The sequence below is a fragment of the Clupea harengus genome, chromosome 6, assembly GCF_900700415.2.
Source record: "Clupea harengus chromosome 6, Ch_v2.0.2, whole genome shotgun sequence".
Classification (NCBI taxonomy): Eukaryota; Metazoa; Chordata; class Actinopteri; order Clupeiformes; family Clupeidae; genus Clupea; species Clupea harengus.
Genome location: NC_045157.1, coordinates 12,901,408 through 12,922,684, shown reverse-complemented (window position 1 = coordinate 12,922,684; position 21,277 = coordinate 12,901,408). Strand labels below are relative to the sequence as shown.

Here is a 21,277-nt window from a genome sequence, read left to right as displayed (position 1 = left end):
TATGTAAGGCTTGTCTATTGTCTGTGCGTGTGTGAACTATGTGTGTTTAAACAATGTCTGACATCAAATATGTAAGGCTTGTCTATTGTTCGTGTGTGTGTACCTACCCAGACTGATGTCGGCGGCTTTGGTGAGGGGCGTGAGGGGCTCGTAGGGGTCGAGGCCGTGCTGCTCTCGGAGGCGGCTCCCCTGCTCCATGGAGAGGATGACCGAGGCCCTGCTGTACCACTGCTGCTGGCCCTCCCTCTCCACACAGTACTGCAGCTCCCTGCCCACCGCCTTATGGCCTTTCACCATACCTGACACACACACACACACACACACACACACACACACACACACACACACACACACACACACACACACACACACACACACACACACACACACACACACACACACACACACACACACACACACACACACACAAACAGACAGACACAGACACACACACGCACAGACGGACAGGCGTTAATGGAAACGTTTATTCAACTCAACCTCTGGTAATGCCAAAAAATTCACACAATCCATATGTGATGTTGAATTTTTCCACTGCCATTTACTGGATTGTATGCATAATATAAATGTAAATCAGACCACAAAGACGTACATAATATTACCTAAATATTCATACCAAAATAGCGTTCCAAAACATTTTGGTTATTTACCGTTTAGTTGTTTCCACTTACCAGTGCAGAAGTATTCATCCTCAGCTATTGCCGTGACCTCGGTTTCCGTGGGGATGGGGTCACAGAGCAGCACGTCCCGACCCTGCACTTCACACTCATAGCCGTCGTCGAAGAGCAGCCGGAACCTTCCAGAACCAAGGTCGCTCGTGATGCGCCCCGAGTAGAAGTATCCGTTGGAGGACCACTTGGCCACCACCCGCAGACCTACCAGGCTGCTGTCGGACGAGGCCCCCCCAGCGCGTGCAGACGGTCCGGGAGGGGATGTGGTAATACGGGTGAATCGCTCTTCCTCCTCTGGCGAGGATGATGATGGTGCAGGCTGGATGTTGTTTGCTCCAGCTCGTCCACCTCTAAGGAGTGAGGAGTGAGTTTAAACAAAATGCCAAAAGAAAGGTAGCTCAACACACACACAAACACACACACACACACACGGCTGGCATGCATTTTAACAGGCCCCCGTCCCCCCACCAATTAAAGTAAAAACATGCTTGACAGCAGGCATGGAATATTCAAAGCCATGCATTATTGTTACGTCAACTTGACTCTCATTCAAAATACAGGCTTGCATAAAATATTACCTTAATAGCCACGTGTAGCCTATTATCTCATAAGATAATAATCACTTCCAAACTTTAAGTTAGCTGATGTCAAAATGATGAGCTGCCTGTATACTGCCCTTTCCCTTGCCTGTATGAGGTCATCTTTTTTTCCTATTTTCTTCATGCTTATGAGCGCCAGATTTGCTAGTTGACATTTTGACAGTTTGATTTGGTAAATAAGGTGGTGAGGATGAAGTAACATACGGTACCCTTATAACCAAACCATTTTGCAGGAGGTAAATTAATTAATGGGAAGCACTATAAAATAATATAACTTTGTCTAAATATTACACCAATCTATTTCTGAGAGGATCACTCTCTCTCCTGTCCCCCACCCCACTTCCCCAGCTATCCCCCCCAGACACCGGGCCAACACACACACACACACACACACAAATGTGTACACAACTTAAAACTCTTAAACACACCCTCATATATCATGACAAAAGACCACAGATGCACATACACATGCACTGATACATACTGATACACAAGCACACACATGGGTCACACCCAGGCATGCGTGCAGGCACACACTCGCGCACACACAGGCACATGCGCGCACACACACACGCGCGCACACACACAAAACCAAAACTCATCTTTATACACTAAGGGCCTTATGAGAAAGGTCCTACTCATCAAGAGAGCCTTCAAAGACGTTACTTTGCAGTCATACTGATTAAGTTCAAGAATACTGACTGTAATTGATATTGAATAATCTAAGGTAAGATGAGAGGTTAAGACAGAGGAAAAGAGGAAAGTTTAACAGAACTGGTGCAGCAGTACAGACCAGTGAGGTGACAGGAAGCCAGACAGAGAGAGAGGAACGGCACAGACAAGGGGAAAATGGTTTAGTGTGGCCTGTGCGGTGGGAGGTTGATTTGGCAGTGATTCAGAGCCGTGGGGGTGTGGCGAAATTGAAGGACACTCAGCGTGGGTGTGGGTGTGTGTGTGTGTGTGTGTGTGTGTGTGTGTGTGTGTGTGTGTGTGTGTGTGTGTGTGTGTGTGTGTGTGTGTGTGTGGGTGTGGGTGTGGGTGTGGGTGTGGGTGTGTGTTTTGATTACTCCGATGTACACTCATCTACACTATGATCAAGTTTCTTTCAATCACACTCTCTGTAATCACTAACTCAACATCCCCTCACCTGCTCTGAGGGCTGCGTGAGGGGGGTCTGCCTCGCCGTGACCTGCCACGAGGTGTGACTGGGGTCAAAGGGCATGGCCCCTGCACTGTGGCTTGCTCAGAGACAGGCCTCTGCAGTTGCTTGCGCCCCCTCCTGGGGCTGAGACACGCACGCACACAGACACACGCGCACACAGACACACGCGCACACAGACACACGCGCACACAGACACACAGACACACGCGCACAGACACACGCGCACAGACACACGCACACAGAGAGAAAGGTACGGGTCAATAAGACAATGCCCCCACCAACATCCTAAAACAATGTCTAAACCTCTCAGCTCCTTACCGCTGTACACCCTGGACTCTTGTTGAAATGTCAAATGTCTGAACTTATGTGTTCGTTTGAAAGGTTACACTGGTTCCTGCATACTCAGGAAGCACCTTCAAAACACGAGGAATGTGCTCTTTAGTCTAGGGAAAAGATCACTCGACAAGAGAAAGTGATCTAAACTTCTCTTTGACATACAAGATCAAAATAGCCTTTGTTCTGATCTGAAAAAAAGCCTTAATTTGGGGTTCAAACATCAAAGCCTCCACACGCCACACCAGCTCAAGAACACTAGAGGGAATTAGAGGGGGGGTGGTTGTGGAAACTTCACTGCGTCACACTAGGGGAGGAGACTTCAGTGGAGGAGACGTCAGTGTGCACCAGAAACAGTGAAGCTAGAGGGAAGCTAGTGAAAGGTAAGAGCGCTAAGAAAAGACAATGCTAGTAAGATGACAGGAAGAGTGTTAAATAGTGACTCATGCAAAAACCCTGGGCAGAACATCTACAACATCAAGGCAAAATATTGACCCATATGCTCTTATATATATTATCTTATATCTCAGTAATTCTATGCTTAATTTCTACGCTGTTACTTGTTTCAAATATGTTTATTGGGAAACACATCATACAGCAGTGAAATTGGCAATTGACAGCAATTTCTACGCTGTTACTGTTACCTCAGGAGGAATGACGGGTTTGTAAGTCTCAGCTAATGGGGATCCTGATAAACAAAGCTAGGCTAGGCTAAAGAACCATGTCTCTTGTATGTATATATAACACAGCGACTCCACTTCTGCAAGTGAACTGTAAAAGGCCCTAACCACTTCTAGGTCTGCATATCAGATTATCGCCTTCAGTGAAACCTAAAACCTTCAGCAGAGTGGGCTCACCTGCCACCCCTGGCAGCGCCGCGGCCAGCGGGCATGAGGAAGTCTGGCCGTCGGCCAGAGCCTGTGCCCGTCCCCATGCTGCCCGAGCTGCTGTGAGCCAGGCTGGAGGCTTTGGAGGAGAGGGAGCTGACGTCCGCGAGGTCACCAGAGGTCATGGAGCTGCCCGTGCGCGAGGGTGAGAGGTCATTCTCCAGCACCCGGCAGTCAACCACAGGCTCCTCTGACTCCTGGGAAACACATACAGAAATAGAGTTTACACACAATTCAAAAGTTCTTTAGATAAGTAGACACACATAAGCTTTAAACACACACAGACGCACTGCATATCAAAAGGGACATACTATACAGCTTTATGCATGTTGAAAGAGACCATGATGCTTTCCGTAATGCCATAATTCAGAATGAGTGAAAACATTACATTGAAACTTAACACTTGTACAGTAAAACAGGGGAATGTAATACTCCACAGTGAAAAGATACATTTCACATGACTAGCTATGAGTAGCCTTGTTCTCACCTCAGTGACCTTGCGGTCCACCTCACGTCCGTCGTCATAGTACACGTCTGTGATGATGCGCGTGACCGTAGTCCGCACTTCCTGGATGGTGCGCACGTGCCTGCGTAGGTGCACTCCTGGGGTGGGCCGAGGGGGAGACAGCTCTGGTTCGCCCTTCAAACACACACAGTCTCAACTGGTCAATGTTAGCAGGTAGCATGAGAGAGATATGGTATAGTGTTTAAGTGAAGAGATTGAAAGGGTGTGAAGTTGAGGTGAGGGAGAGAGTGTGATTGTGAGGGAGAGAGTGCGAGTGTGATTGTGAGGGAGAGAGTATGATTGTGATTGTGAGGGAGAGAGTATGATTGTGATTGTGAGGGAGAGAGTATGATTGTGATTGTGAGGGAGAGAGTATGATTGTGAGTGTGAGGGAGAGAGTATGATTGTGAGTGTGAGGGAGAGAGTATGATTGTGAGTGTGAGGGAGAGAGTATGATTGTGAGTGTGAGGGAGAGAGTATGATTGTGAGTGTGAGGGTTCACGTACTCTGCCAGATAAGTTCTGTGCTCCTGCTGCATCAAAGCTGGTCTGCTGGGAGAAGGCCCTCTGGTGGGACTGAGACACACACAGACCATACATGTGGTGAAACCAGTTTCTGTGAAAGGGGCACATACATTCTTCTTGTATATGAGACTAAGTGTGTGTGGTCACCTTGCTGGGTGTGTAGCTGGTGGAGGCAGGTGCCTCAAAGCTGGTCTGCTGTGACACCGCCCGCTGCTTGACGGGAGTTCTGGGCAGGGGCAACTCTGACCCGCCCACCTGTGCTGACTGACCGGCGTATCTCTGTGGCGTCCCAGTGGGGCCATGTTGAAGAGGACTCTCAGAAGCAGCACCGTTGGCCTTCTGGGAGAGCCTTCCCAGAGTCCCATTACCCACAGTGCCCCTCTGTAATGAGGGAGAGAGGGCCTGCGATTGGTGGACATCCTGGCTGTTGAGCTGGGTGCTAGTAACCAGGGGACGGGGCCTCGAGTCAGAGTCCTGAGAGGCTCCGCCCATCTTCTGGGAAGAGTTAAGCGGACCTCCACTAGAGGGCGAGAGAGAGAGGGGGGAGAGATAATGTGCTTTTTCCACATCAAAACACAGTACCAAAACACAGACAGGTCTGGCCTTCAAGGGATTTTTTCTCCCCAGACCTGCAGTCTGCTCACATGCAGCATGTTTCACAATCTCACTCTTACAGAGATAGGACATAACACCAAACCTACCTGCTTTCATGAGATACAGAGATATTCAAAGACACTACAGTTATTGCAGTACTCTCCCTAAGCTGCTGTATTCTCATTTTGCTCTCTCTCTCTCTCTCTCTCTCTCTCTGCCAGAGGGCAGGGAAGCCTAAAATAGAACCCCGGTGAGGAGAAGTGGGTCAGACAGATGGAAAGAAAGAACAACAAAAGTAACGTAGAAAGGACAGCATGGGACAATGAAAACAGACAGAGCAGAAAGAGAGACAGGCAGATGACCAGAGAGGTGTCCTATCTCTCTCTCTCTCTCACACACACACACACACACACACACACACACACACACACACACACACACACACACACACACACACACACACACACACACACACACACACACACACACACACACACACACACACACACACGGGTCTCACTGATACTGTGCTCTTGACCCCACTTAACCCTGTCCAAAAATACATACCAGCGTGGGAGCTCTATTTTAACACACCTCACATGGCCATCCATCAGAGCCTGGCTGTGAAGAGACTATGATGGCTTATGAAGGGAAACTGAAATCTGTACACACCACTAGGCTATAACTAGCCGCACTATACGGCATGTGGAGGAGACTGTGGGGTTCTGTACTGTGTGTGTGTGTGTGTGTGTGTGTTACAGTGCTGCAGTCACTTCTGTGAGGAGGTTCTATGGTGGGGGGAGATGCTGTGATGAGGAGGTGCTGTGGTAGGGGGAGGTGCTGTGATGGGGAGGTGTTGTGGTAGGGGAGGTGCTGTGATGGGGAGGGGCTGTGGTAGGGGGAGGTGCTGTGATGGGGAGGTGCTGTGGTAGGGGGAGGTGCTGTGATGGGGAGATGCTGTGATGGGGAGGTGCTGTGATGGGGAGGTGCTGTGGTAGGGGGAGGTGCTGTGATGGGGAGGTGCTGTGGTAGGGGGAGGTGCTGTGATGGGGAGGTGCTGTGGTAGGGAGGTGCCCTGAAGAGGTTCTGTACCTAAGAGGAGCAGAGGGAGAACTAGGCTGGGCCTCCTCCGCAGCCTCCTCCTGGCGGTGGGCCTCACGGACACGACTGAACACAGATGGACTGAGAGAGAGAGAGAGAGAGAGAGAGAGAGAGAGAGAGAGAGAGATATCTGCTTAGACCTGATAAAAGCATAAGAATAATCCAAAAGCAAATATAACTGGATAAGAAGCAGACTAGCAGTGTGGGCTACACTGGTTATGGGCAGCATCCAGTCATTTTGTGCAACAGCTGATAAAGCAGTCGACAACAAATCATCAGTTATTTCACATTTCAACTGGTAGTGAAACAGTGGCCAAGGTTACTGGTTGCTGTGAAACAGTGGCCAAGGTTACTGATCGCTGTGAAACACGTGCCAATGTTACTGATCGCTGTGCAACTATGAAGCAGACCTTAGTTAGATAACGCTGAAGGACAGTTTGGTATGAAACTTCAAAGAGGTTCACAAAAAACAACAACAAAAAAAACCAATAACACTGCGCTGTACACTCTATGCTCCGACCTCCGCCTGTGCCCCTCTACTCCTGCAGAGACACAGGCACACGCAGCAGCGCTAACAGGCACTTCCTGTCATCTGTCCACATGCATCACAGCACCCTGGCGATAATGGGCGCCTCAGAACGTGTGAAAGAACAACAGAGTAGGTTCCACTTTGGCAGTTTCTCCCCCCCCGTTCGTTTCGCTCTTTTCCCGACCACCCCCCTCTCCCTTCATCAACTTAGACAGTTTAAAAGCAATTAAGGCGGCATCAGAAGGTCTTATCTGCGTGTAATTGCATGCAATTGTTTTCAGTCTGGGACAGTTAATCTCTCTGCTGGCAAGATGGGGGACAGAAGCAAAGAGCCGGGTGCCAAGAGGCAGTGGCAGCCTATAGCAGTGACAGTGATTCAGCAGATCAGATATGGGAGGGAGGGAGGGAGGGAGCAAGCTCTAAAATCATAACCCACACAAATGAGATGTTGCGCATAGCAACTGCTGCAGGTTACCTAGATACTGCCTTGGCAACAGTGGTAGCCTTGACAACAGAGCCATCATCGTCTGATAATGGTGGTTCTGGAAGACATAAAAAAAAAAAAAAAATCAATGAAAAGGGTTATCACTCTAATGCAAACACACACTCAGATACACAAACACACAGAGATGCAAACAGACACACACAGTGCTCTTTGTACTCTGACTAGCTAGTCTGTTTAAGGCCAGTTAAGGGTTTTTATCCAAGTGTCTTTCCATGCAAATACTAACAGATTTGTAAAAAAAAAATCACCAATCACACTTAGTTAGCTATATGGTTTCCTGGCTCTGGAAGAAACAAACCCTCCACCCATCTCTTACTCTGCAGACTGAAGCGCTCTGACCCAGAGCTCCCCTCCTCCACTGGGGTCACCAGCTTCATACGCAGACTCAGTTTCCCAGAGGCCTCGGCGGTGGCCGGCTCCTCCACGCTCTCCTCTGCCATTATCTCGCTGTCAGCCATGATGGTCTCCCTGGTGACGTCCCCTTCTGATGCCTCTGAGAATGATGTCATCTCTGCGACGGTAAGAAAATAAATAAATAAATAAAACACTTGGTATGACGCAGCAACTCTGATTGACAACGGACTAATAAGAACTCTTCATTAACGGCTGCTTAAAATCACACACATATGCCAGGACAAGGGCGAGCAGGCTGTCAGTAATGTGGCTTGCTGCTGGATGAACACGGACTTGATTTGTTATGCAACAGACCTTTAGAGGCTGACACAGAGAGAGAGAAAATGAAAGGGAATAAAAGAACGAATACGTAAAAAAAAAGAGAGAGCGCGAGACAGAGAGACGCCCACCAATGGGAGTGCTGTGCCTCGGCGTCTTCTTCAGCTGGGAGATGAGTGGGGGAGTCGCCGTGACAACGGGCCGGATGAGCTCCCCCTCTTTAGGCAGGGTGAAGTGGAAGGGAATATCTAAGAAAAAAATATGTTGATTGATTGCATATCGACAAATGAAAATCTCATATAGTCCTCTACTTTCTGCTTCATCAGTGAGCAATACTCAAATCTCAGTTAGTTTCGCATACTTAACAACCCAATGTCTGTACTGATTAGAGGAGTTATGTATTAATCATATATATATCTTTTTTTAAATGTAAAAAAAACAGTAGCCCTGCCCTCACTTCTGCTCTCACCGTTGAGACATCAGGGTTCAACAGGGAGAAGAACCCCAGAAGAGAAATACTGAGATGGACTGAGAAGTCTACTGACGCTCACATAAGCTGATATAACCCAAATTACATTCTGTGTATATCTTGCTTTCTATATGCAGATCAAAAAGATTAGCCTATAACTTGACTTTTTGCAACCGTGGGGAGAAAATCAGATCAGGTTCCTGGTTTTTAGAATACAACATTTAAGGAAATACAAACGGTAAAGTGAAACTGACTCACAGAAGCACTTACAGAAAGGGACTACAATGATCAGTCCAGTACTAGTCCAAAACTACATCTACATGTTTGACACAGAGGACAGACAATCCTCCTCTCTTACCCCCTGAGCTGTCACTTAGGCCCTGGGACTGGGACCGGTGGGGCCCTGGCTCCACTCTACAGCCCCTCTCGGGCTGAGAGAGAGAGCCCTTCCCTGGGGAGATGCTCTTCTCTATCTCCTTCCTCTTCTCTGGGCTGCGGATGCCCACAGTGGGCTTTGACGCTGACACACCCCTCTCCCTCTCCCTCTCCCTCTGCTGGCTCATCCTCTGGCTCCTCTGGGAGCTTGAGGGACCCCCGGGGCTCGTCTGGCCTCCTTTGGTGTGCGGAGGCCCGGGTGCCAGCTGTAGGGTCTCTGCCTCCTCCATCGGCTCCAGGTCCAAGGTCTGAGAGAGAGCCAGGCACAGGCCTGAGGCTCCAGCTCCTTCAGCGCTGTCGTTCCCCTCCTCCTTTCCTTCGCCCGTCTCTACGTCCATCTCACCCAGGTCTTTCCCCCTCTCTTGGCTATGTGCTGCCCCCTGGGACCGCTGGGACAGAGGCTGGCTGCGTTGGCTTGGTGACTGGGACAGAAACTGGCTGCGTTGGCTTGGTGACTGGGACAGAGGCTGGCTGCGTTGGCTTGGTGACTGGGCGGCCACCTGCCTGCTGGGCTGGGGCTGGGACTTCTGGGACAGAGGCTGGCTGCGTTGGCTTGGTGTCTGGGAGACTGCCTCGCTGCTGGGCTGTGATTTCTGGGACAGCGGCTGGCTGCGTTGGCTTGGTGACTGGGCGGCCACCTGGCTGCTGGGCTGGGGCTGGGACTTCTGGGACAGAGGCTGGCTGCGTTGGCTTGGTGACTGGGAGGCCGCCTGGCTGCTGGGCTGTGACTTCTGGGACAGAGGCTGGCTGCGTTGGCTTGGTGTCTGGGCGGCCGCCTCGCTGCTGGGCTGGGACTTCTGGGACAGAGGCTGGCTGCGTTGGCTTGGTGACTGGGCGGCCGCCTCGCTGCTGGGCTGTGACTTCTGGGACAGAGGCTGGCTGCGTTGGCTTGGTGTCTGGGAGGCCGCCTGGCTGCTGGGCTGAGGCTGGGATTTCTGGGACAGAGGCTGGCTGCGTTGGCTTGGTGTCTGGTAGCCCGCCTGGCTGCTGGGCTGTGACTTCCGGCAGGCAGGGACAGGCCTTTGGGCAGAGTGACTTGACAGCATGGACTGCGAGAGCGACTGGGAAGGCAAGCTAGAAGGCACCCCACCGGGGACACCGGGAGTAGGACAAGGCCTCGGAGCAGAGCTCTCCACCCGCCCCAGCAGGGAGAGACCACCACCCAAGGGTTTGGCACTGATTGCTTGAGCCGAGCCCTGACTCAAGGATCGATTTACATTCACATTTTGAGAGGCGGGCCGGGCCGGATCCGGCTGAGACCTATGGATCTCCCTCTCTGCACACCCAGAACCAGGTCCAAAACTGCGTGGCCCTGGTCGACCACCGGAGGTGTTTGAGTGACTGGCAGCCGCGGAGCGGTTCGGACCAGCATCACTGGCATCTACCCCCGCAGCCTCCTGCTCCGGCTCCTGCTCCTCTATCTGCGTGTCCTCGTCCTCATCCTCGTCGCTAAGGAAGCTCTGGGTCTTCTGGAAGAAGATGCTGGGCTGACTGGTCGAGGAGAGCTCAAGCTGGAAGGAGGCTCCTACCTCTGGGGCCTGGGAGGAGGCGGTCGGGGGCGCCGGTTTGGGTTGGGCTGCGGTAGACCCATGTTTTTGTGGAGCAGGAGCAGCAGCAGCAGCAGCGGGTAGGTTGTGGAGAGAAGGTCTAGGGCATAGCTTAGAGGAGGAGGTCTTCACAGCTGTAGGGGGGCTCTGTGTCTGAGATGAGGAGAGACCACTGGTCCTCTGCTGTTCCAGACTAGGAGTGGCCATGAATGTGTCCTGTGACAGCAGGAAAGACAGAATAGAAAGGTATGGGGTTAGAGTTCAGGGCTTTCTGTTTTTCTTATGCTTTGATAACATATGTACGCGAAACAATAGGCCGTTCCAATGGGGATGCAGTGTATTTATAAGCCCCAAATGTAATATTCTTTGCTATTTGCACTGGGAAGATTGAGGAAAAACATCACAAACATAGCTTTATGTTTCTACACAATGATTCTGTGCCTGTTTCAGCTTAAGGTCTTACATGAGAAAACTCAGGTTGGCTGGGCAGAGGTAAACTCTTGTCCAGCACAAAACCAGGAGAATTCTGGGATACTGGAGTGGATGTGGGGCGTGGCTTGGGAACTGGACTGCTGCCTTTGGGCCGATCCTGTCCTCTTTGTGATTGGTTATCTTCAGTGTTGGAGATGTCCATTGGTTCATCTACACAAATCAATGCAGAGGTTTCATCAGATAACTGAATAAATAAGAAGCAAGTGTCATGGGTATGTGTGGCTAGTACGGACAAATCTTTTCACATAGTGGGCAGTGGTCATGAAATGCCCTGACTATTTGAATTGCTGTCAAACATTGCAATAATTAAACATTCACAACAAACAAAAAAAGAAAGAAAGAAAATCAATCATGCATGCAAGAACTCCAGCCAGTGTCAGCATTATGTAAACTGCTGAAGGATTTTGTTCCTTTAAATAACAAGTAGGTTTTCTAGTGACGAGGGGAGACTGGGGAGGCTAATGGGGCTGTTTTGATGTTAATTACCTCCGGTGGGGGAGTTGGGGACAATAAGGGGGGCCTGGCTCATTCTCTCCTGTGTGGCAGCCACGAAGTCCTGGGACTGTCTGTCAATGCACACAGACACACACTCCAGGTCAGCCCAGGTTTCATCACAGCAAATGCATCATTACAGTGACGGGTGTACATAAAGAGCATAAAACAATCCATATAAATAAAACAGACTTAGGTAGTGCACACAGGTGTTCATCGAGCTGTAAACTAAATGATATGACTGAACTGTGACGAAACACATCAATGTTGTTGTTAATATTGACAGAATTACCATTCCTATGAAAATCGACATTCAATGGGTGGAAAACAGCTCAACACCCCCATCTAATACTCAACATCGCCCTGAACCGACGCTGATGTAGATTCAACTGTTTGGGATTTAAGAATGTAAACGCCCTCTAATCAGCCCCTCAGATGTTCAGCCCCTTACCCACGAGTACCATTTTTCAAAATGATGCAGTGGGCAGATCTCCACTTTAAATAATTCATGGGCGCTTTCCATTTGCAAAAATGCAAAGATGTACGTGGAGGGAAATTATTCAAACTTCATGTGTGGTCTAATTATGAGAAATACTGCCAACACAATCTCTACTAGCACAGCTCCTAATCTCACCGATCAGTTAATTATCCACAAGGCCGCTCATATTGCTTATTTCAAGCAGGCTAAATACAGGTCCTCACGTGTGGACAAATGGACAACTTTGACGAAAGACATGAACAAACTGCTTGCTTTGTCAAGAGGTACAGGAACTAAACAATTTTTTCATTAACTTCTATGCTCACTACTGCTGATGAAAAGGTCTCCTAATGTGCATCACTTACTGGGAGAGGCTCTCCTGCACCAGAGTGCCCTGGCCAGACAGGTGGAGAAGGTGGAGGCTGTTGGCAGGGGTGGACGTGGGCATGGAGCGGCCGCCACACTCATTCACTGTGCTGTCAACATGGGTACCTGCACATGCATGTAAACATCAACAATCAAAGTGAACTTTACTTGTCAGACCTTATTTGTAGAACAGGTGGGGAGACAACCTCACTAGGTGGAACGAACAACCTTGAATAAATAGGCAGTGTTATGTAAGCAGGTTTTTTTCAAATACATGTAATTGTTGTAAGAGTATTTTTCTCTTGCGTGTTGGTTTAGAGAGGAACCACCATACAAAGCATTTTGTTGTTACAAGATACGTTTTTACTGGCAAATAGCAATACAACACAGCAGTCAATACAGTACAGTCAAGTACATTGAAAGCTGGAGAACGCGCGTTCTGTTTAGGTACAGCAATGTTCGAACTTTTAAGTTCTAAACCAGTGATGTCATTCTGGGCCTCCCGTACCGCCCATGAGGTGATCATGGGATGGTAACATGCTTATCTCGTACACTCTGTTCTCAGTAATAACACATCATTTCTGTGTGAAAATCTCCCTTTGTAAGAACCTCTGCCTCTCATCTGCTGACACGTCTTATCTGTCTAAAAACCCTAAACACCCCATCTGCGCCCCAGCTTAAAACATACAATGTTGCTTGCTTGCTTGACCTCGCTAACTGTCGTGGACTGACTGCTCTTTCTCTAGGCTCTGGTCTCTGTAAAAGGCCTAGAGACAATTGTATTGTTATGGCGCTTATACAAATAAAATTTGTACTGAACTGAATTTATCTTACATTGTGCAGTACTATATCACACTCAATCGTGTACTTTACTTGTGCATGACCCACCGGCTCTCTCCTCCTCCCCTTCGAACAGGTCTTCCTGAGAGGACACTATGTCCTCATCCTCCACAGCCTGGGAGTGCAGCAGGGCCTGGATGCTCAGCCTCTGGCTCTCCTTGCTGCTGGAGCTCACCTCAGATCTGAACGGGAGAGAGAGAGAAGGGATTGGCAGGTAGAATGAGGACACTGACAGGTAGACAGAAGAAAGGAACAAGTAAAAGACAAGAAGAAATGAGGGAGACACAGACCAAGGACAAACACATCATGTTCGATCGGTTGGTAGAGCGGGTCGGCAAAGACAGAGGAATAAGGGTAGTGTGCAATATATATATATATATATATATAAAAAGTATAGTATAGTATATATACAGACGTCCTTTTACTGATCTTGCTGGACCATGACCCCCACTGCAGCTGTGCCACTTCCCCATTTATTTGTTTTTCTCTGTCAGTGTTTATAGACGTACACGTACCTTCTTAAATCTTGGCTCTGGGCCTCCCGTCCTGCTGTCCTCCTACCATCTGTAGAAGAAGCACTCATATTCAACGATATCTCACCATACAAAAATGACTGTCTACTTCAGCAACTGACGGTATTGCATATTCTCAAAGCAATGTGTAATCCTGCTGCAGCACCTGGCAGTGGCTGCTTCTGGCTCTCTGTGTGAGCTAGCTGTGTGAGTGTGAGCTATCTGTGTGAGTGTGAGCTATCTGTGTGAGTGTGAGCTATCCGTGTGACTGAGCTATCTGTGTGAGTGTGAGCTATCTGTGTGAGTGTGAGCTATCTGTGAGTGAGTGTGCTGGCCTCCTTCTCATCCAGCATCACTGCTGCTAAGAAGACTTTTTTCAACGACAAGATCAACGGTGCAACTGACGCTCGGAAACTATTCTCCACCTTCAAAACTCTGCTCTACCCTCCTCCTCCCCCCCAGCTACTAACCTCACTGCTGATAACTTTGCTTCCTTTTTCACAGAGAAAGTGGCAGCCATCGGGAAACAGTTCGACCAACTGTCTCCCCCCCCTAAGGGCGCAACCGTCAATGGCTCATCATTTCCTTCTTTCACCCCTCTCAGCGAGAGTGAGGTCTCCAAAATCCTAACAGGTAGCCGTCCAACTACATGCCCGCTGGACCCCATCCCATCCAATATACTTCAAGCCATATCGCCTGCCGTCTTACCGGCAATAACACAGGTGATTAATGCTTCATTTAATTCTGGAAAAATTCCTTCTTCATTTAAAGTGGCTCGGGTAACACCGCTGCTCAAGAAGCCGTCTCTCGATCCCACTCAGGTGGAAAACTATCGACCGGTCTCACTTCTCACGCTCCTATCAAAAACCATTGAGAGGGCAGCTTCCAAACAGGTCACAGAGTTCCTATCAAGGAACAATCTCCTCGATCCAAACCAGTCTGGATTCAAAAGTGGTCACTCCACCGAAACAGCCCTGTTGTCTGTGACAGAGGCCTTGAAAACAGCTAGAGCAGCAGCTCAATCCTCAGCTCTCGTCCTGCTTGATTTATCAGCTGCGTTTGATACAGTCAACCACCGCATCCTTCTGTCCATACTGTCAAGTATGGGCATTTCTGGCAAGGCACACTCCTGGTTTGAATCGTACCTCACTGGGCGCTCGTTCAATGTGTCATGGCAAGGTCAGCTGTCTGTACCTCACCACCTTACCACAGGGGTGCCCCAAGGCTCGGTGATGGGACCACTTCTCTGCCATTTACACCACTTTGCTGGGCCCTATCATCCGCTCGCATGGTTTTTCCTATCATTGCTATGCCGATGATACTCAACTGTTTCTGTCTTTTCCTCCTGAGGACACCACTGTCTCGGCGCGGATCTCGGACTGTCTTGCTGATATATCCACATGGATGAAAAACCACCACCTTCAGCTGAACCTGGCCAAAACGGAACTGATGGTCTTTCCAGCCAAACAGGCCATCCACCACAACATCAGCATCAATATTGACTCCTTGTCTCTTGTTCCATCCAAAACAGCAAGAAACCTCTGGGTCATTATTGATGACCAACTGACTTTCACGGACCACATTGCCTCTGTCTCTAGGTCCTGCCGCTTTGCGCTATTCAACATCCGCAAAATCAGGCCGTACCTAACCCAGTATGCCACCCAGCTGCTGGTGCAAACCTTGGTGAATTCCCGCCTTGATTACTGCAACGCCCTCCTAACGGGCCTGCCGGCTTGCGTGGTGAAACCACTACAAATGATCCAGAACGCGGCGGCGCGTCTGGTGTTCAACCAACCGAAGAGGGCACACGTCACCCCGCTACTCATTGACCTCCACTGGCTGCCTGTAGCTGCTCGCATTAAGTTCAAGTCACTTATGCTTGCCTACAGAGTGCTTGATGGTTCTGCTCCCACCTACCTAAATGCTCTTGTAAGGGCGAATGTTACACCCAGGATGCTGCGCTCTTCTAGTGAGCGTCGTTTGGCACTGCCGTCTGTGCAAGCACGGCAGTCCAGACTATTCTCATTTGTAGTTCCACGTTGGTGGAATGAACTACCCAGCACTACCAGAGCAGGGGCGTCCCTCTCTACCTTTAAGAAGCTTTTGAAGACCCAACTCTTCAGAGAGCACTTCCCGTCCTAACTGGCACTTCGACTAGTGCGTAACTTGCAATTACAGCAGTTACATTTCTGCACTTCTGTCTTTCTTTTTTTTTTATTATTTCATTTTGTTATATTTCTTATGTAAAGTAGTATTTATTTATTGTTACACCAGGTTCTATTGCTCGTAGCTTGAATATTCTCTCCCTTGTACGTCGCTTTGGACAAAAGCGTCTGCTAAATGACTAAATGTAAATGTGAGCTATCTGTGAGTGTGAGCTATCTGTGTGAGTGTGAGCTACGGTGGCCTCCTCTCCATCACACTCACCACTCTTCTGGGACTCGTCCTGGAATCCCTGACTTTCTGACAGCTCCAGCAACCCAAACTGAGACATATTCCCTGCAAACACACACACACACACACACACACACACACACACACACACACACACACACACACACACACACACACACACACACACACACACACACACACACACACACACACACACACACACACACACAGTGAGATAACAAACAATGACATGAACAACAACAGGATTAATTACACATTTATAATAATGGCTCACCACAGTTAGGCATCATAGTTGTGTTATATGTTAAAAGATGTCACATGTGTCGTGTTTACATGTACGGAGTCCACCGACAGCCAATAGTAATAGTAATTACCTTCAGTCTGAGCACAAGTGGTGGAGTCTGCTCCGGACTCCACATCCTCCATAGCCAATCTGTTACAAAAATAGCACCGGTCAACTGTTTGGAAAGGGTCAAGTTGGTGCAGACATAAATGCAATCACATAAGGGCATTACCTGCCTACGATCACCTTGTCATACCTTTTTGTGTCACCTGATGAGACAATATCAAATACTGGACTACTTTCCTCCAAGCTCTGGTCTGGCTCTAGAAAGACAAAACATGAAAAAAAAAAAAAAAAAAATCAGTCAAAGACTGTAGTGTCCACAGATGACTCCATCACTAATTTGCAACTCAAGAAAAATACTATGAGAAACGTAAAACAGAAGAACACAACAGGGTACTGACCGAGGGCGTGGTTGTTGTGGTTCCCACTGGTTTGGTTCTCCGTCGGTGAAACTCTGTCTCGGAGAGGGGAGGAAATCAGTTCCTATGGAAAGACACAACTGTCCTCATTTACCTCTCCCGTTCACATTCTCTGCATGTCCATACTCTGATCAAGATTCACTCCACTAGTGATGGAGGTACGAGTGAGAAGGACAAGGGAAATCTAAACCACCATCAGTACAAGTGTATTAATGAGTTGCCAAAACATGCACCTAATGAACACAATCACCACTTATTCACAAAAACAATTACATAACACACATACCCAACACAACTCGGTACACAAGTAAACAAAACACCTCTTGTTTTCCCTTAGAACAATGTCCTGAGAGAAATGCCAAATATGCAAAAAACGAGAAGGCCTGTTGAGGAGTCCTAAGCCAGAACAGTATCGTTTGTTGTCCTTAGGGACCTTAGATTTTATGCCTCTGGATACAAATGTAATTTCCCCTGTGAGTTCAACCTAAGCCCAGCACGCCAATCGAATGGCTCTACAGAAAAGCGATTCCCACTCACCAGCACAGGACTCGGGGCAGGGGGCTGTAGGTTGGACAGGCGTTTGGCTAGCAGGGTGCGGTAGCTGCTCTCGGGATCGTCCTCTAGCGCTGGGCTATCAGGTTGCGAGTCCTCTACGATCAAGCACGGGTTCTCGGGTAGCGGGAGACTGGAGTCCAGCTCACTGCCACTGGGATCCATGTGGAGGGGAGGGGACGTCAGCAAGTAATCGATGGGGCTGTAATCAGGGACACAGATGCCGTCAACACCTATTCCGAAATACAGCCTTTTTGTCCATTTCCATTTCAAATGAAGTTGCAGGGACCTGCCTGTTTTGGTACAATTATTCTTGCACATGAATTATAAGCATCGAGTAACGTTACGCCTATCAAAGCTATTAAAGTGCACGAAGATATTTGCAACCATAACGACCAACTATATGAGAGATATAAAATAAATGTGCTTCCTGGACTCATGTTCAATCATGGAAAACATATTAGCTCCCTTGCTGCACACTATCTAGCTAGCAGCTAAGTTAGCTCGGCATACGTGGGTGATATTAATGCTTTGTTAATTCAACATCGAAAAGCACTATCAATGAAGCTTTGCAGCCATGGAAAATCTCGGAGTGCATGAAGTATCAGTACATATATCACGCACAGTGGGTCACTTTAGTTAACCACTGTCTATAACTAACAGTATGTCGGTTGAAAGGTTCTGATGATATGGCCCAGTTGATCATCTAGCAATATATGCTAACGTTAGCTAAAATGAGCATAAAGCGTTCGTTAAGTCCAGCAAAACCACAACGAGATTAACTCTGTACAATCACAGCATGGGTTTATGCCAGGGACATTTAAAATCTCGTTCAATGCATAGGAGAAAATCGTACCTCCCAAACCTAACGATTACAGGAGGCCCATTACGTTTCAGACACCGCACCAAGTTTCTCAACTTAGGTTCATGCCCACTTTTTCCCTTGCTTCGCGGGGAAATTCTGAAGACGCTTCGTTATGATTGGCCCATTGCGTCATGGTCAACCCTAGATGAGAAACTCCTACTCCCATTGGCTCATAGTAAGATAAAGGCGGTGCTTATGTGCGAGTTGCAATGTTTACGTTCATAGACACAGGAAGACCTATGTCTATGATGACACGTCGATAATTCCCTAAAGGAATATGGTGGCAGTGGTGTCATACTCTACAGTAACTACAGACAATAGCAGAGTACAAACGGCCAACTCAGAAATCAGGTTCCAATGCATGCAATGAATATTTTAGAAAGACCTAAAAGAGCCACAAAATTAAAAAAGGATCGCATAGGTCACCTAAAATACATTGATCTATACATTGATCTGGTCAGAATTTAGCCTACATTGCTGATTCTAACGGGGAGGACAATGTCAGAATACAGCCACATAACACCCCGCCAACCCTGGGCAGAAACTCTGAAAAAGACCCTCTGGTAGGAGACTGCAGTCCAACAGTTTCTTCCCAAAAACAATTGGTCTCATCAGTAAGGCCCAGTAGCCTACTGACTCCAGTTTCAACGTCCCCTTTGACGTGGCCCTCCTTAACTTGTATGCACCACAAAACCAAGACAAATTTCTTGCATGCGAAAACCTACTTGTCAATAAACCCAATTCTGATTCTGATCAAAAACCAAGCCCAAAACCTGGGCCAAGCACGTCACGGTAGTCCAGTTCACTTCCCAGGGAAACGTTCTGTTCAGAAGGATAGACGAAACAGGTAGGTCTACAAATCTGTCACTCTGAGCTCATTCAAATAGTCATATCTCAACTGATGTGGATATAAAATTGAATTATCAGTTAAGACATTGTTGATGCCACATACCATTGTATACCTCCTGTTTGCATTTAACCTTATTAAAAATAACTGTTTTGGCAAACTTTCCTGAGCATTTCACATGGGTCACCTGATTTTCACCATAATAAAATACTTTCTCACTATAGTCTTACTTCTCACACTAGTCTTTTTTTAAACCTAGCTTGGAAAACCCTTGTTTGGAAAAAGTTTGAAAAGAGTGTGTAGGGGGAAGTTTGGAGCGCTCCTATTCTGTCTATCTAGCCTTCAAAAAGAGAGTCAGTATGGGATAACATCCTTAAGGAAAACTTGTCTAAATAAGATCCTTTCAATTTAACCACTTATTATATTATTATTTCCTCCATAGGTTGTTAGAGACATTTGAATTAGGCCATGGCCTTCTAGCTTGCAAGTAAGTTTAAGACTAATTAAATATAATTTTCAACACCCCACTACCCCTGTTACCCAACTAGCAATACCCCCAGCCTCCACATAATCAGGGATACCAAAGGACTGTGCCGAAATTAGACTCTGGCCTACAGCTTGTTAGTAAGTCTGAAACCTTAATGCATTTGTTCTCCATATGGTTAACTGCACTTTGGTTCAATTCCTATTGCTTTTAAATGTGCTATATAAATAACAGTGACCTAACTTGACTTGACTAACTGCACTCAGCAGGACAATTTTGAATTATGTTTCTTACATTTTTATCATAAAAAAATACTCCACTTTTTGTTTTTGGATTAACTGCCATAGATTCCTGATGAACTACTATTTGTTATTACGCCACAGCAAAAGAGTCCTGATACAGCTGTGGTAGCCCAAGCTGGTCTTGGGCTCCCACTTAGTTTAAACATGGCTGATTTCCCTTACTAGGACTATACAGGGCAGGCTTTAGGACCCTGGGGAGGTGTTCTGGGGACTAGGCAGGTCGGGCCATTCCCTAATTGGACACACAGGTGTAGATTGTCTGACTAGTTGCTGATCAGTGCCAACTAGTCAGACAAAGACTTTAAAACAGTCAGTAAGAAGGGCTGACGAGCGAGAGAGAGACAGAGGGGAAGGTGCCGGTTGCACTGGGTGCAAGCTGGAGGGTTTACCCCATTTTCTGTTTGTTTAAATACCTTTGTTTTAAGTTTGAAGCCTTAATAAAGAACGTGCTTGAGAAATTCCCTTGTTGCGTCCTTCTGAGAGCTGGGCTGCGACATAGCCTATATCCACACCGCCCTGATTGCCAGCCATCTTACTGTCATTTTCGGCAAATACGCACACGCACTGCCTACCTCTGATATGTTTATTGCACCTTGTGATGGGCACCATGGAACCGGTGACACTATTCAAATTACTACTTTGAATTGTGACACATGTTAGTGGGGAGTTTCACATGTGATATGCCGAGCCTTCCAAAGCCCTTTATAAATACGGAGTTCACGAATCGCATGTGGTTATACACTGAGATTACCGTAATGATCTCCATTACCAGCCCTTTCGACAAGAGGGCGGCGGAGCAGACGGGAGCAGGGCTAGAATAAAACGGCAGGGGGGAAAAATATGGGATTTACATACTCGCAAGTCTTTACTAAATAAAGTGCCACACTAACACTCGGCTAATGTATACTCAGAAACGTTATTGGTCTAACCATATGACGCAAGTGAACATTTCTCAACTTGGATGCAGAGTAGGCTAGTAGGCTACGGGCTAATACAATCTATGACCAAAAATGCGCAGCAAGGTGGGTATCGTTCGGAGCTCAAATGTAGCACTCCTTGAAACCTGCCCTTGAACACAAATCTGTCATCACAGGCGAAAAGAAAGACGACAGTCTTAATGATACCAAGAAAATTAAGAGAATTTATCCCATTATGACTAAATAAGATGCAATGACACGTATTACCTGTAAAAGAAGATCTTCAGCTAGTAATATTATTAAAAGTTCATAGCTTGCTTCCTTGCAGAAAAATGAAAGCGCTGAGTTGCACTCTCACCCCTTGTGCTATCCGCTGGAGAACGGGGCGCGGAACACACG

The 21,277-nt window shown here is 47.7% G+C and overlaps 1 protein-coding gene across 4 annotated transcripts in view; it reads right to left on the bottom strand.

The window, feature by feature from the left end:
- tp53bp1 (tumor protein p53 binding protein, 1) overlaps positions 1 to 21,277 on the bottom strand; it is a 26,298-nt gene extending 5,021 nt beyond the window's left edge. Inside the window, exons 1-23 of one of the 4 annotated variants that reach the window (XM_031569045.2) lie at positions 21,146 to 21,277; positions 17,449 to 17,665; positions 16,894 to 16,975; positions 16,686 to 16,752; positions 16,521 to 16,579; positions 16,159 to 16,230; positions 13,735 to 13,783; positions 13,268 to 13,401; positions 12,379 to 12,505; positions 11,530 to 11,609; positions 11,015 to 11,193; positions 8,928 to 10,767; positions 8,232 to 8,348; positions 7,745 to 7,939; positions 7,399 to 7,465; positions 6,386 to 6,475; positions 4,847 to 5,219; positions 4,682 to 4,750; positions 4,158 to 4,310; positions 3,641 to 3,867; positions 2,436 to 2,573; positions 690 to 1,039; positions 108 to 299 (exon numbers count right to left, since the gene is read on the bottom strand). In XM_031569045.2, the coding sequence (XP_031424905.1) occupies positions 108 to 299; positions 690 to 1,039; positions 2,436 to 2,573; positions 3,641 to 3,867; positions 4,158 to 4,310; positions 4,682 to 4,750; positions 4,847 to 5,219; positions 6,386 to 6,475; positions 7,399 to 7,465; positions 7,745 to 7,939; positions 8,232 to 8,348; positions 8,928 to 10,767; positions 11,015 to 11,193; positions 11,530 to 11,609; positions 12,379 to 12,505; positions 13,268 to 13,401; positions 13,735 to 13,783; positions 16,159 to 16,230; positions 16,521 to 16,579; positions 16,686 to 16,752; positions 16,894 to 16,975; positions 17,449 to 17,628 (4,840 nt within the window). In that variant the 5' untranslated portion in view covers positions 17,629 to 17,665; positions 21,146 to 21,277. Of the gene's footprint in view, positions 1 to 107; positions 300 to 689; positions 1,040 to 2,435; positions 2,574 to 3,640; positions 3,868 to 4,157; positions 4,311 to 4,681; positions 4,751 to 4,846; positions 5,220 to 6,385; positions 6,476 to 7,398; positions 7,466 to 7,744; positions 7,940 to 8,231; positions 8,349 to 8,927; positions 10,768 to 11,014; positions 11,194 to 11,529; positions 11,610 to 12,378; positions 12,506 to 13,267; positions 13,402 to 13,734; positions 13,784 to 16,158; positions 16,231 to 16,520; positions 16,580 to 16,685; positions 16,753 to 16,893; positions 16,976 to 17,448; positions 17,666 to 18,319; positions 18,683 to 21,145 lie in introns of those variants that run through there. The other 3 variants (XM_031569044.2, XM_031569046.2, XM_031569047.2) reach the window with 3 other exon arrangements.